This window comes from Streptopelia decaocto, assembly GCF_964273445.1.
Source record: "Streptopelia decaocto genome assembly, chromosome: 1".
Classification (NCBI taxonomy): domain Eukaryota; kingdom Metazoa; phylum Chordata; class Aves; order Columbiformes; family Columbidae; genus Streptopelia; species Streptopelia decaocto.
Genome location: NC_138663.1, coordinates 166560116 through 166572858, shown reverse-complemented (window position 1 = coordinate 166572858; position 12743 = coordinate 166560116). Strand labels below are relative to the sequence as shown.

Sequence of the window (12743 nt, the reverse complement as noted above, 5' to 3'; positions counted from 1 at the left end):
TCAAACACAGGTACCTGGGAACAGCACAGTGGTGTTGGTGTTTCCAATGGAAGTAGCTCAGGTTGAACCAGACATGTGAGGTGAAGAGCTCTGCTGATCCCAGCTCCTCAGTCCTGCCCCAGCATCCCCCAACACTGTATTTTCAGCCACCTGGTGAAGTAGAATAGGAAGGTAATTCAGTTGGACTACCCTATTTTTAAAAGCATAGCTCCTCAGTTACTGCACTGAAAGGCTGAGGGAGCTGGGTCCCTTTAGCTTGGAAAAGAGGTGACTGAGGGGTGACCTCATTAATGTTTACAAATATATAAAGGGTGAGTGTCATGAGGATGGAGCCAGGCTCTTCTCGGTGACAACCAATGGTAGGACAAGGGGTAATGGGTTCAAACTGGAACACAGGAGGTTCCACTTAAATATGAGAAGAAACTTCTCAGTGAGGATGACAGAGCACTGGAACAGGCTGCCCAGGGAGGTTGTGGAGTCTCCTTCTCTGGAGACATTCAAAACCCGCCTGGACACATTCCTGTGTAGCCTCATCTAGGTGTTCCTGCTCCGGCAGGGGGACTGGACTAGATGATCTTTCGAGGTCCCTTCCAATCCCTAACATTCTGTGATTATCACACAAATAACTGCTCTGTCAAACACAAAGAATGGGCAGGAGTGACCAGCCAGGGTAATCTTTAATGCTGTCACACATTTGTATAAAAAAGAATAATACTAAAAAAACCCAAAACATTTTGTGCAACTTAGCTCTGGCCATGAAAGAGTTACTCCCGCTCTATCTAGAAAACGAGTTCTTGAAAAACACTATAAAGTTCAGTAGTAGGCAGAAATTATTTAACAGAAAGATTCAAAAGCTAAAAGCTAGCTCAGTATTTGTTAATACAGGGTGACTCCAGAGAGAAATTCATAAGCTTCTAAATTAATATTTTTAAGGAGGTCATAAAATGTGAACTTTAGTAACTGTAACAGCCAATCAAGCTGCCATCAATCATGCTTTGGACTACTAAAATACTAGTAATTACCTATTCAAATTACTTTAAAAGTTTAACAAAAGCTTATCTACAGATAGTACTGTAGTGTGATACAGTGCCATCTTCAAAAATGCAGTGTAGTGAATGTTACTGGTGAATCCTTTTATTATTTCACATTCTGGTTCCTATAATTTATTCCCCTAATACAAAGCTATTTCTTCAGTGTTTTTCTGGCAAGCTGTCTTAAAAAAATTCAATATATAGTAAATTTGCAGAGGAGAGCCAGTACTAGAGCAAACACATCGCTATTTTCAGTACAGGAAGCATTACATTAAATGAGGATGGAAAAGAAATAGCACTTACTTTAAATTCACTTGAAAGGATGTTTAGAGATACTTCAACACAGAAACAGAAGAAGCTAATCAATTTTAAATTATTTTAATATAAAGTTACCAAAACATAAATTTAGTGAAGACATACAAATAATGTTATGGTAAGTTCACCAATACAAAATTGCAAAAACAGACAGCATTAACTTGCTAAAAGTTAACAAGGTCTAATGGTGACTTATGTTCCTTAATTTTTCACTATTTATAGACAGAAAAAGGGCTCAGTTTCATTGTGCTATACCGCAAAGATCCTTACATAATTTCTAACAGAAAAAGTGTTTTGTAATTCAGGTCAGGCAGCAAGTCTGCTGATCAGAACTTTGTTTGTTAACCATCTCTCAGCTTTGTCCACCATGAAGGCTCCTGCTGTTGCTCTTTGCTCTGTAATCTCACATTCTTCAGTAACAGAATACTCCCACACATAAATCTGGGTACATCACAATAATACATCTAAATACACTGCGTACAGGATTTTGCTTCTGGGAACAAAGAATTCCAAGCTCTAAAATCAGAAAATGCTTTTCTCCGATTCCAAAAGGTAGTTTTGCAAACTAGATGATGAAATTTCACTGCATCAGAAAAAAATCCAACAGAAGTAGCTTGTAGGACTCCCAGTGTTCAGATCCTTGAATATTGGAAGCAAATATTAATCAGTTTTTAACTTAGTATTTTAAAAGCAGACAGATTTTTTTTTTCCCAAAAGATACTGTATAATTATTCCTGGATATAGCTGGCAAAAGAAGTTCTATTTTCTCTGTACAAAGATTAATCCATTTAAAAGGTGTTCCAGTAGATAAGCAGTTATGGTTCCACATTCAGGTCCATTCAATTGCAGGAGTAACACACTAAAGCAAAGTTTTCAGATATGAGCAGGTAACATTTCCCTTCATTGTAAGAATTTGTTTGAAATACAGACAAGATTTCAATTACTCAGGTATAGAAAATCTATCTTTGTGAACATTTGTACTGCACAACTCTCTACTGCAGCAAAATTTTCTAAATCTGCTCACTTTCTGCTTACTGGATATTTCTATTTTTGTGTTCTTGATAAAACTCGCAATTCTATTTAACCTTACACAACTTTTTTGTCTTATATACATGAAGGATGGTATGGTCTATGGGGGAGTTTTGAAAACAGCAGTAATGAGAAAGGTTAAGACTGTAAAAATAAATAGTATCCTACCATTCTTCTGTGTTTTTCTAACGTAAAGTATTACTGTGGAGAATGTAGACGGAAAACTAACATTAAAATTGTATCAAAACATATATGAAGATAGTATGTCTCTTTCATTTGCTACCAAATTGGTAGAAAGAACACACGGGGGATATATAATTTTAACCATTATCTAATAGGTCTCTGAGAGCAGCACTGGGTAGATGTTAATCATCTATCAGATCTGAATACAAACAGAAAATTGTGACCAAAAAAACCAAAGAATTTTTTGAACATGAAATTCTCACAATCACTTCTGCCATGTAAGGTTTGCATCTTTAAGTGAACTCAAAAATACTGACTTGTTGGAAGTTCTTCAGCATTTTACGATGTCTGTCCACAGGTAACAATACAGCTGCTGTCTTGCAAGAAAAAAAGAGAGTATGTAATGATCTCCATATACCTGAATTTGTGGGTTAAGTAAAAAATTTGTGATACCTCAGTGCTTTCTGATATTGCACTGCTGACTGAAAAGAAAAGAACGCAGAGCAAGCCATGTGCATCCTGCATGTTGTTGGCCTAAATGTGGCTTGTGCGCATGGACACTGCACATTCAGAGTTCCAAGTGCAGAGACCCATGGGCTACCAGCAGCTTCCCGATGTGCTCGGGCAAGACAGTAACAGGCAGCACATCAGAGGTACGAGGATAAGCAAGGATTCCATATCAGAGCTGAAAAATTGTTTCATGTAGTTACACTGCACCAGCTGGTAGAGCCACAGCAGTAATTCATTGATACATTTAACATGAGTCTACCATAAAGCAAAGATAACTGGTTACAGTAGGGAAATTTCTTCATACCATGTTAGGCTAGTGATTTATTTTGTGATTTATATAAAAATGTAATATCATCTGCCATTTCTGCTCCCCTCCTCTCCCCCACTATCCAGCAATGTTTTAGCTTTCCATTCCCTGAATATCCTCTTATTCTAGAGCATAAACAACATGCTTAAATGATTAATTTTTATGAAAAGCTTTGAAAAACAAATGTAGGTACCTGAAGTTTTCTATAACTTCAACTGGAATCCATAAAAAGCTAATTCAACTCCCAGAACAGGAGATGGATATATGCCTCTCGCAACACAGTTCTTCTATTTTATTCAGATTTAAACACCTGGAGTCATGTTTTATCATAGGTACCTAAATCCAAAGAGAGATACTTTGTTTCAGTTCACACAAATAGAATTTCTGCTGACATGGTAGAGATATATACAGGTTTCTGCAAGAAATGCAAATATTAGTATGAGAACTGAAACAGGAAAAATATCACAGAAGTGTTGAAATGGGAGCAAATTACTTCCAGTTATTGTGTTTCACTTGTGTAGCCATAGTGCCCTCTAGCATTCGAAAGAGAAAATACAGGGCTGCATCTGAAAAAAAAATCCACAAAATCAGAACTGACTCTTTTTTTAAGCAGAGAAAGCAGAGTCTGCAAATGTGAGGAAGAACATTTCTTCATGTTAAAAACAAGGTACTTTAATGGCAAAGACACTTCTCTCAGCTTTTATGCAGCAGAGTCCTGCAGAGCTGTGAAGCTCTGAAAATCAGAGTTCTTGTACCCTAAAGGCATTTCTGTGCTTCCGCAAATCTCACCTACACCATATATGCATTAGCGACATGCACATGATTTTGGCAAAAGATACAGATTTTTACACGCATAGATCCACATACATTTTTGTGAAGTCTTTGTTTTCTCATTTTGGCTCAAGCTTATTTGTTGCGCAAAATTCCATACATGATGAAGAATAAACTATGACCTTTAAAACCTAAGAAACTTTTCTCATTTCCCTAGAGGGCAAATTATTGTATAGAAAGAAAAGTTAGTGTGCCTTAGAGCCAAGAAATTTTCTGTCTAGCTGCAGATCATTGCGAAAATATTTTGGAGAAGTTAGTGTTTCCTTTTTCCTTTGCATTTAAAAGAACACAAAGCCTAAGAAGTCATTCTTTAGCAACTGAAAATGGTCATCTGCACCGTTCGAGTTTTGAGGCCTGTAAACATCTCTGATTTCAAATTATCTCCATAAATTGTCAGGAGGAACTGTAAATACCAGTTTGATTGTTTCCTTTTCCTTCCTTTTAAAAGAAAAGTATATGCTAGATGATATAAAAAGCTCAGACATTTTGAAGAAAATATTTGCCCATTAAATTACTATGCAAAAATCTTATGTGAAACTTCAACACAGAAGAGTAAAACAGCATAAAAAGGGAAGAAAGACAATTTTATCCTCTCTGCATTCAAAAGGTCAAAATGAAAAAAAATACATCTCCTACAGATGTTTCTCAGAAAAATGGATTTTGAAGCATACACGCCTCAAAATTTTTTCTCCCAGTTGCTGACAGGGAAATACTAAAATCCAGCTCATCAACTAGCACAGGCGGATTTGCTGAATGTGGTATTCCAGTCTTGGCCAAAGAAAGGTGAGAAACTGAATTATTCTGTTGTGCTAACGCAGCAGGAAGGATCTTGGAATTCAGGAAGTCAAAGTGTAACATCAAAATTATTATAAAATACCACAGGGTCAGATGAGATGATTTTCAAAGACATCGACTGCTCGCAGGATTACAAGCCTAATGTAAGAAGAAAAAAAAATAATAACCTTCACTCACATGGACAAAGAATAAAGCACCAACATTCAGATAAGCTGTTAATACATACAGAAAGATTTTACAAATAATGATCCATTAGGAAAAAAATAAATTTCTTGTGCAGTATGTTCTTGAAATCCTTATTAGCATTCCAATTAGATCTAAAGAGAATTCAAATAAAAGACTGAAATCACCAAAGTCTATTTGTGTTGCAAGTATTTTAGATGTCTACATATTTAAAACACAGCTCAGAACAAAACATGCAAACACATATTTAAAAAATGAAAATTATTTTAGAAAACTACAGTATTTAGACAACTGTGTGACAAGCATACTAACATGTTTATGAAGGTCTACATGAGTCCACAAAAACTAAGAGTTCTTTTTCACCAAGGATCAGTTTACAACAATACCGTCTCAACTGAAAAAGAATTACTTGTTTTATTTCAATCAAGAATTTCTATTTTGTCTGACTTGAAAGTAATCAAGTGCTATACAGCACAGCAAGAAACAGCTCCACTCAGAACAGGATGACAAAGAAACAAACCCCTCTTAATTCCTGCTATTGTTCCAGTTGTTCTAATCTTAATTGCAACTTAATTTGCTATTTATAAGAAAAGGTAAGTGATACGGGATTGAATCTGACTGTATCTTTTTTAGTTGCAACATTAAAACAACACTGAATTACAGCAAATGAGGTACTTCCTAGAAGACCTATTCTAGCCCCTTAAAGTCACTTTGTGTATTGGTACAACAGTACTGTGTGACAGGTGAAAGAAAGAAAGAATAAAGATCTTCTTTGAGCCAAGCCAAATTCTTGTGCGTCTTTTTGTGCTTTTTTAATGCTCATGAGACAACTGACAAATTATCCATTCCACCATAAAATACCTCAAATAAAGGTACAGTTCTTAAAAGTTATCCAAGAGCTGACTAGAATTAGACAGTTTGGGGACCTCTTCAGAGTAGATGGTCAACAACAAAATCATATGTTTTAAATTAGGTACAATCATGCTACACTGTTCTCAGTTACCTAAGTTACCTTGACAGTGGCTTTGACTGCTTTTCTAGCTAAGGAATAAAGACTGTTTTCAGAGTGCGGTTTAGAACCTAATTTAAGTTTCTGGAATTATATAAATACTTTTCAATGGGTGCTTTTTCTATTTAAGAAATAGACCTGCTTAGACTTTGTCGCAAAATAAATCCTGTAACTTTGTGTTTTACTAATAAATAACTTGTGTTCACCTATGAATTTGCTGATTTGAAATAAGTGAGTTTTAAGAGAAGAAAAATACAAATAGCATGGGCCATAAGTAATGCTTTAAAGAAGTATTCTTGTTACTTTACTATTTTGTAGACAGACTCTAATATAGTCTGAATTTCTGATTCACATTACTTGAAATTTTTTGTAGTTCAAATAAATGTGGTTTACTACAATATTGTTGCTGAACTCCATGTCAGATCACATCTTACTCAAGCCCTTTAGCATCTAGCTGGAAAAGAATATGCCTGCTTAAACGTTTACCTTTTTAAGCTGTCCAGGGAAAACCAAGGTAACCTCACTCTCGGTGTTTCAGACTAGGAAAATCCATTTGCAGAACTGTTAAAAAAATACAGTTATTTAGCTAATCACAGTGGAGGAATACTTGGGAATGCATTCAGAAGGATGAACCAAGTAAAGAGGGAATGCAAGTCAGCAGGATGCTTGGTTTGCAGATTCAGGCAAGGAAGGATGCTGCTCCAGGTGACAAGAGATTTCACTGAAGGCGGCACTAATAAGGATCTGAGTGAACTGAAATTAAAAGAGTTAGATCGGGTAGTAACAAAAAAAGGGAGAGTAGAGCTAGACAAGGAATACAAGGACAGAGCAAGCCAAGAAGCAATCAAATCAAGAAAATCATTTCATAATGACAGAAATACATACAGAATCCATTTAACCGCAGCTGGGACACCATTCTCTTATGCTGAATGGCACACAATCACAGATTAGTTTTGACTGAAACAAGCATTTGGGTTTGTTTTTTAAAGTGAGAGTAAACCAAGCCATTCTGATGCAGGTGGTTTTCAGTCATTCAGTGTCACAAGGTAACAGCAGGAGATAAAATACACACCGGTAAGAATTCCCCTTAACACCTTTCATTGATGGAAGTTTCGGGAGGAAGGTAGTAAAAAGAATTTTAAAGGATCTCTTCCTCCTACAGGTAGCCCACAGTGCAAACAGTTATTAATAAATGAATCTTGCACGGATGCATTACCAGGTTGAATTCAATACAAGGAGGAAAACCTGTAATATGAAATTTAAAATTACACGATATGGCAACTTCAGATGATTCATAAGTAGTGACCATGGAAAGAACACACTAATAGTTGTCATTAGCTTGTGTTGATTGACCGCAGTGACAAGGCATGTTTGAGCACCAGACACAGGATGCCACGCGACCACCTGGAGGCAGCATCCGCAGCCTGTTCTTGTGCTGCACCTGTTCTGTAACACAACACAAAGAAAACTTCCACCTCCCAGACTGTCAATCTGGCACCCTTCAGATGTACTAAATTATTAAAAAAGAAAAGTAGGAAGGCTTGTATTTAATTCAGTGAACTAGAAACAGCTCATTCAGAGCATTAAATAAAAAGGTTCTTAAAACATTTTATTTTGCCTGAACTTCACTGTGAAAGGAAATCCATTTCCCAAACACAATTCCTTATGGCAAGATTTAGAACTTACTGTAACAAGCATGGCAGTCAATTGTGAAATTTCAATATGAAACTAAGACTATACAAAAATTTTAAGTGCATATTTTTGCAACAAGATATGCATATGCACAGCGATGTAGGGAAAAACAAAAAGTAAAAACAAACCCCAAATAGGATCTAGGTCCCCAAAACCCCTCAAATAACTGAAAAGCACAGAACAAAAATTCTACAATTCTACACCTGGAGCTCTTTTCTCTGCAATACTATTACTACTATTATTTCTACTTTCCTCCATTCCTTTTCTTTTCTTTTTTTTTTTTTTTTTAAGGGGCAGGGACATGACTTACAGAAGTTCTCCCTTACCTCCTCCTCAAAAAATCCCCAAACCACAGACTAAAGAAAATACACTGACAACTGAAGTATTATGCCTTGCATTTTTCTGGTGAGAGAGGTCCTTTAGTGCAAAGGACCAGGCAGTTCCTCTTCCTAAGAGAAACTTCAGACCTCACATAGCAGAATGCCCTGTTAGAAAGAGACAATTAAAGTACTTCTGTGGAATAGGAAATCTACCAACACCTCATGTATGTCCATTTTTAAATGATGAACATACACTATAGTTTGAACTTAGTATCTGCTACTTTTGAAATAGAGAAATGTAATGATAGAAAGATAGAAATTTAAAAAATGCACTAGTGTGGGTAGTTAGAAGTTTTTAGAATAATATCTACCAAATATTCCATTTGACCTTACGTATTTTTTCTAAATTACTTTTCAGTACTGCATATATTTTGTGGGATCAAATTTTCTCCTACAGTTGCACAGCGCAAGAATACAGAATAAATTCCTTATTGTTGAAATATTATCCTGCTATTTACCATTTGACTTAAATCAGTTTAAAATTCAGAAGCCATCCAAAAGCTTTTATGTAAGAGAGTAAGTACGGCTGTGTGTTAACATAAATGAAATATTGAGATGTTTTTATATTAAATACTATTTTAGTATAAGTGATAGTGATTAGAGCTCCTTTTGTGAATATGGGGGTGGGGTTTGCCATTTGGAACGGTCTTTTTTTCTTTTTTTTTCTTTTTTTTTTTTTCCTCTCTCTTTTTTTTTTTTCCATTGCAAAGGACCATTGCCTTTGCCTTTTGGTTATTGCTTTTTTTTTTTTTCTTTTTTTTTTCTTTTTTTTTTTTTGAAGACCATTCCATTTCTTTATTTTTTAACATCTTAAAGTCATAAGGACTTATATGCAAAGCAGTCATACACTTTATCATTAAAACCCATAGGTAAAATACGTACACAAATCCAACAAAAGGCTAGTACATAGTAAAGCCTAAGCATACTACTATGCAATATTTTGAATACATAACTTTAGAGACTTCAGTTTAGTACTGTTATCTATTCATTTCAGAAAACATTCACAAAGATTTTAAATGCAAATTTTCATTCCGTATCTGGAATAGAACAAAAATTATCTATGTTATAACAACTTTTGGTCATTTGTGTTTGACCAATTCGGTAAATTACAAAGAACCCAAAGAATTCTGTAACTTTCTGTAGAACTATGTAATAAAAACATTGCATATGTTCCTAGTATGATGTCTTTAGCAATCATTTACTGAAATGTAACTCAAACATCAATCTCTCAAAATGTATAACCGACCAGCTGCTTTTTAGTCTATATCCGAATCCAACTTCATCACGAAACAAATACAAAGATGCAGAAGTACATTAGGTAATACTAATGCAACACAAGTGCAGTTCTAGCACTGTCACTGATCAGTTGGTTGAATCATCTTCTCCACGAACGAGATTCATTATCTTCCTCCTCTTCATCATCATCCTGAAGCAGCGAGTCATCCACCAAAGATTCCTCCTGAAACTTTAGGAACAAAACATGATACTCAGGTCAGAAAATGTTAAAGATCAAAAGGCAAAACACAGATCTCTGATCCTTGTGATTTAATAAAGAACAGATATATTTTTAATAGGTACACAGTAATGCTCTCAAAAAAAGCTGTGTGTATATGTATTATATACATGTATTAACAAATGGCAAATGAAACCTCTTCTGTGGACTTCAAAATGACCAGGACATTTGCACCTCATACTAAAATAGCTGTTCTGATTCTTCAGCGTATCATTCATGCCCAAGCTGCAATGTTCCCATGAAACTTAAGATGTTATTCTGAAAATTAATGCCAGTTTTTCCACATTGAGAATAACTATGCCTGTTTTCATTCAAGAGTTTAATCTACCTGTGCCACAGCACTGAAATGTTGAATCTGACACATTTTGATTTTGACAGCTTAATCAAGCTTAAAACCAATATCAAGATTTAAAAGACTGGGACAGGGAGACAGGAATTTACAGAAATTCAGACAAAATATAATTCTGTATTTTCAGTTGCTTTCAGCAACAACATACTAACTCAGTACACATTACAAAACCCTGAACATTTAAGGTCGACAGTTACAGGCTTCAGAGAGGCAAAGTTAAAAGAAGAAAAAAAAAATATAAACAGTGATTTGTTTTAACTTTTGTCTACATATAAACATGGGGGTATAGATAAACTATCCCCTGCCTCAGAACTTTTTTGATGATTCCAACTATCACAGCAATTTCTGCACAAGTTAAATTGAAAGGACTACAGCACAAGGATATCTCTCCCCAGCTAAGTCTCCCAGCCTTTCAGTAACAGTCATGGCTTATTCTTCTGGTCCCAGTAATTGTAGGGGGGTTGTCTTCCACAGAATTTCCAAATTCTAAAAGAGGTGCGAAGATTGATTAGTGAAGTTCGGGTGCCTGCTGGCGAGATATGAGGCTCCAGGCTAAAAAAAGCCTAGAACTAAGCTTCCTCTCTTTTCAGTAGGCTGTTTTACAAGAGGGAAAAACTATCTCCATTACTTCTGCCTATGGAAAGTGCATTTTAAAAAGCAGCTCTGTCAACAACTGACCTTGGGTACTCTAAGCCAGACTAAAGCACAGAAGCTTTTCGAGGTCTCAGCCTCTTCTCCTGGTGTTTAGATGTCCAGCAGGCTAAAATATGTCATTGCTGCCAAAAAGGAGGATTCCTGGGCATCACACAATGGAGAACTTCATGGTGCACAAGGCAAACTGGCAGTAGGGATGATGAAAAAGCCCAGAACAACTTCCATTTGGGGAACAACTATAGGGACTTGGATTCTCTGGCCTGAAGAGAAAGTAACTGAGGGGAAGTATGACAGTAGCCCATTTATATTAAGTGTCCCAGAGAAAGTGAAGAGGGAATGATGGTTGGTTTTTTTTATGCAAAAGCAGGAGAACATAAAAATTAAACATGCAGGTGGCAGGTCAAATATAAAGTTACTTATCCCTGCTAGACAGTTTAACAGTAACGTTCCCTGTTGCAGGACATTATAGATGCTATTCAGATTCCAAAGAAACCAGACAAATTCATAAAATAAACACCTATCAAGTGCTTTCAACTACAAAGTTCCCATACCTCTGACTCAACAGGTCCCTGAACTGTAACCTGCTGAAGATTAAAAGTTTATCTCTATTTACACATCCTATACTCTTCCTAGACATCTGTTGTTGAGTCAGCAGAGCCAACTCTTTTATTAGGCACCCAGGTGTAGAACGTTAAGGCATCTAGGGAGATTAGGTGCTTTCATAATTAAGTGGCTACTCACCAGAGATTTTCTATAGCATTCAAGTCCTAATTTTTTCATAAACGTACTAGGAGCCCTGTTTCATTATTAAAAATGTCGCTCTGCTGAATTGATCTATCTCCCTTTTTTCTCCCTCTCCTGTCCCAAACATCAAGGTGTTTAGTTTCACTCAATTCTTAAGTCAGCTATCCCTCTTTGGCCCAGCATTCCTTAGCTGAATTAAAACGGCAGACGTACAAATGAAGGAAACTTTTTTTGTATTCAAAATAGATACCATGAAATAAGTTAAATACACACCATGATTAATTGTAGGCTTACAGAAACTCAAGACAGTTTACATGTAAAGAGAATATATGAAATTCAGACCACTTACTGTAGGAACTTATCCCATCCCCAATCTAATCCTCCGTAAGTACCATATTTGGAACAATAAAACTATGTAAAAATTATTTTATGCAACTGGTTGAACTTCAGCGCGTGAACACACATTCTTGAACTCATCCAGGGATCATAACATTATACTTCAAATACTAACTTAATCAAATGCTAGAAGCAATACAAAGCTCACAGAAGAGAATGACATTTAAATGCAAAATTTCTCAAGGTTTATTGAATAGAAATCTCTCATGTAAATAATTTTGTTGAAGTTTAGGACTAATTCAGATGTAGAAAATTCAAATAAAATCCAATCTCATTACAGAAAGAAGATACGAGAGATACATATATTGGGCTTGTTTTGAAAATGGAAAAAGGTCAGAGGCAAGTACATCAATCATGTTACATTAAAAAAAATATCTGTAAACACTGGGCCAAGTAAGAATCCACCAATACTATTAACAAAAATATAGGTAAACTAGTATTCTTGTACTACACGTTTGGTATTGCAAAGATTTCAGCAAGCATACAAAAGCAATGAACAGCTAGAGTTTTTGATCCAAGATCAAATCCTATGCATTTTCCACAAGAATAATTTGCTGAGGAATAACTGCAGAAACAGTCCAGAGACAAACCGTTAAAGATAAAATCAGATCTCAAGAAAAGGGTTAGAAAAATAAACGGTCACTAAAAACACATGTCCACAACAAAGGTATACATCCCAGTAATGAAGCTATTCCTTAAAAAGAAAGTTACTTTCCCTTTTTACTTAAGTTCTGAAAATCTGGCAAGTTTTAGATGAGTCCATCAATTTATGGTCTGAAGATTATCTAGTGTAGCCTCTTGTTCACTCACAGCTTATTACTG

General features: G+C 35.7%; 1 protein-coding gene across 13 annotated transcripts in view; it reads right to left on the bottom strand.

Moving 5' to 3' along the window:
- Positions 1–1393: 1393 nt before the first annotated feature.
- The window catches only part of RBM26 (RNA binding motif protein 26), a 65006-nt gene continuing 53656 nt past the window's right edge, over positions 1394–12743 (bottom strand). For 5 of the 13 annotated variants that reach the window (XM_082050065.1, XM_082050067.1, XM_082050069.1 and 2 more), the window contains 2 exons: positions 6680–9730; positions 1394–5139 (listed from right to left, as the gene is read on the bottom strand). In XM_082050065.1, the coding sequence (XP_081906191.1) occupies positions 9641–9730 (90 nt within the window). In that variant the 3' untranslated portion in view covers positions 1394–5139; positions 6680–9640. The remainder of the gene's footprint in view (positions 5140–6679; positions 9731–12743) is intronic. The other 8 variants (XM_082050076.1, XM_082050074.1, XM_082050072.1 and 5 more) reach the window with 8 other exon arrangements.